General features: G+C 37.7%; 1 protein-coding gene across 1 annotated transcript in view; it reads right to left on the bottom strand.

The window, feature by feature from the left end:
* The window catches only part of KMO (kynurenine 3-monooxygenase (kynurenine 3-hydroxylase)), a 64,349-nt gene that overhangs the window by 49,432 nt on the left and 11,325 nt on the right, over positions 1–3,592 (bottom strand). Inside the window, 2 exon segments of the mRNA XM_006902446.1 lie at positions 218–307; positions 3,218–3,315. Of these exon segments, the coding sequence (XP_006902508.1) occupies positions 218–307; positions 3,218–3,315 (188 nt within the window).

Raw genomic sequence — 3,592 nt, 5'->3', positions numbered from 1 at the left:
TTGAACATTTCTTCATGTGCTTGTTGGCCATCTGAATGTCTTCCTTGGTGAAGTGTCTGTTCATATCCTGTGCCCATTTTTCAACTGGATTATTTACCTTTATTTTGTTGTGGTGCTCAAGTATTTTATAAATTCTAGATATAAGTTCCTTATCTGACATAGACATCAGACTTTTAAAGAATCAGTAAGCAAATGAGTGTCCCTAGAGAAAACCTACCTGAGACTTTGTTCCATAGGAAATTGCAGTCTTTTTCCCTGACAAAGAATGAATCATTCTTGCTCTCATGGGAATACCTTGGGATACAATCTGAAATGAAACCAGAAATAATATTGCTGAACTATATGGCATCATGTATAGGTCAGATGACATTGATTTTTATGTGAAATATAGTTTTCAGATACATTAAAGGATACTAAAAGATAAGGTTAACGACCACAGAAGCACAGTAGAAGCTCAGATTGAAGAAAGGAGTTGATTAACAGAGGCAAAGACATTTTCTTATAACACAAAAGAGGAGACGAAAAACTCAGGGCTCCTTAAACCCCACACAGAGTAAATCCTGACACATGCTGCTATTGCTCTGTAGGAAAAATGGTTGTAATGGAAAACCCTGGACTTATCATTTAAAAGAGTGTCAGGTGGTAGAAACACTTAACATGCTCAGTGGATGAAAGAAAACATGGTGGTTCTATTCCAGCCAGAGATGCCTCAGCAGAATGTTCTGGAGGCCTACTTCTGAATACCAGCCATTGAAAGCCTTGCAGGCGACAGATCTAGTCACACGTGCTGTTGTTGTAGTTGTGTGCTGTCAAGTTGAAACTGACCCAGAGCTGACCTGACTCGTCAGCAGGATTTTGGGAGCTGTTAATCGCACGGGAGAAGACTGTTCTTCTTTCTCCTGTGAAGCAGCTGGTGGATTTGAACAGCATGCCTTATAGGGCCACCTTTGAAGTCAGTGTCAAGCACATGGCAGTAGATTTACTGGTACCTTTTCAAAACATTGTCATGATTATACTATCAAACAAAAAAATATGACTTGTGCAGAACCCCTTAGGTAAACCCTTGGAGAAGTTTTCAAATTTTAAACAAGTAAGGTAATACATATGGTGAATCTATGATATTCAATGGGATTTGGGGTACCTCCCATAAGAAAATACATTGTGTCTATAGAAAAGTGTATTCATAACAATAGGGATGAAAGAAGGAGAGACCACAAAAAGGTTTCACTGCTTTGTGGCTGATGCAGAGTGCTTTGGAGAAAAGTGTTATGGGTGAGAATATGCCTAGTTATAGGAGAGACTATGACTATGTAATCACAGGAGCTAATTCTTTTTTTAATACTACAAGTCAGACTTTATGAAAAATAATATGAGATCAGAATCAGAAGAAGACTCTTCAACAACCTGTGATATATAGATAAAAGACAACTTTGCTTGTTCTGAGTGAAGACAACATGAAGTGCATGCTAAAGAAGATCCAAGACTTCAGTATGGATTATATCTCAACATCAAGAAAACAAAAATGATCACAACTGGACCAACAGACAACGTCATGATACACGGAGAAAAGACTGACATTGTCAACAATTTCATCCTACTTGGATCCACAATCAACATTCTTGGTACTAGCAGTCAAGAATCAAATTGGTTCTCTCCAAAGTGCTAAAGAGCAAAGACATCAGTTTAAAAACTATGACATGAATGATCCAAGCCATGGTCTTCTTTTTTCCTTTTTTTCTGAACATTGTATTCAAACTCTGTAATTAAACAAGTATAAAATTTTAAATTTAAACAAACAAACAAAACAAAACAACCAGGAGCTAATTCTTGTAGGTAGTCAATAGGGAGTAGCACTACTAATCAAAAAGTTCAAGTCCACCAGCAACTCTGGGAGAGAGAGATGGACAAGTTCCTCCCATGCAATAGACAGCCTCAGAAACTCAACGAACAGTCAGCTGTGAATCAATTCCAAGATAACAAAAAAGATGGAGTTCTCCTGCCTCCTCTGATTCTAGGTTTCTCTCTCTCTCTCTCTTTCTCTTTCTCTCTCTCTGACAGAGATCCCATCCTTCTGAAAGCCCAGTGTCTCAGGAGGTACATGTGCAGTATTTCCTGTTATGCTCTGGTCCCCCATCTAAAGTTTCAAAGGTTTTCCTTTTGTAGAATGCAGACATTTGAAAACCTCTTTTTTTTTTTTCAAATCCTCTTTAGAATTCCTTCTCATGCAGAGGTTCTTGGCAGTAGATAGTGCTTCAAACCAAAGTGAAATCACAAGGTCATTATGGTTGTCAAGAACACATCGAGCTTTTTAGTGCTCAATAGACTATCAGTGAAATACACTAACACGCAATGGATGAGAGGACAATATGTTAAGTGAAATAGGTCAGTCACAGAAAGAACAAATATTGTTTGAGACCTCTATTATAGAAAGCTAAAGAAAGATTTATTCACAGACTCATTCTTGAATGATGACCAGGGATGGGAAGAAAAGGAGAAGGGAGCAAAAATCAGTAAACAGACAATCTTTCTCTTTCATTGCTGTTGAATGGAAACCAACTCATAGCTGACTATCATTTCCTGAGTCTGTAAATATCCCATGCGTGGAGACTGCCCATCTTTCTTACTCAGAGCCACTGGAGGATTTATACAGCCAGAGAGGCATGGTCTTTGAGAAGGAGCAATCCACCATATGGACTAGACCACCAAAACTCCCTAAACAGATAATAGGCACAAGATAGGGAGCTCTGGTGGCCTTGTGGAAAGAAGTTGCACTGTAATCCCGAAGACACATGGTTCATATCCCTCCACAGGAGGATGGATTGACTACCTCTTATGTGATTAATTGCTTCTGAAAATCCACTGAAGAGTCAGCAATGGGCCAGTTCTGACTTCATGGTGCATAAAAAAGAACAATAACAGACAAGTAAAAAGAAAGGTGGTATACAATAAAGGAATAGTTTTTTAAAAATCGCTAAAGAATGGGAAGACACAGAGAGGCATATAAGGATTAATGGAAATCATACTTTCAGGAAAGAAGTAGGAAGAAGTAAAATTTCATTATGAATACTGAAATAAATGTTATAGAATGAAATGTGTGCGAATGTTGAATAAAATTAATTTGTTTTGTAAATGTTCACTAAAATCACAATTTTAAAATAGTTAAAGAAATAAAAAGACATTTAGCAACATCTGTGAGGAAAACACATTAACAAAGTACCTGTTCCTCCATGCCAATAGCTTTCAAAGCTTGTCGTCCCCTATAAGAAAGGGCCAAGTTGATGCTCCTTCCACGTGCAAATTTAGCCACTCGAATATCTAAGACATTAGAAGTGGATTTCACGTTACATATCCCTTCTCATATCATTGTTGTTCATGCAGAGCAGCTGGTGGATTCAAACAGCCTGCCTTTGGGTTTGTAGGACAACTCCTTACCACTAACCCACCAGAGTTCCCACATAACAGTGTATCCTATCCTATAATAAATAATACATCATATATCATATACCATATATCACATATCATATCATAGTATGAGATAGTATCACAGCTGACCAATTGGTGCATCTAGAACCAAAATAAATGACCCTGTTAA

The sequence above is a fragment of the Elephantulus edwardii genome, unplaced genomic scaffold, assembly GCF_000299155.1.
Source record: "Elephantulus edwardii isolate Elephantulus edwardi_28Jun2011 unplaced genomic scaffold, EleEdw1.0 scaffold00412, whole genome shotgun sequence".
In the NCBI taxonomy this organism is placed as follows: Eukaryota; Metazoa; Chordata; class Mammalia; order Macroscelidea; family Macroscelididae; genus Elephantulus; species Elephantulus edwardii.
The sequence above is the reverse complement of the archived record's forward strand: the minus strand, read 5'-3'. Positions and strand labels throughout refer to the sequence as shown.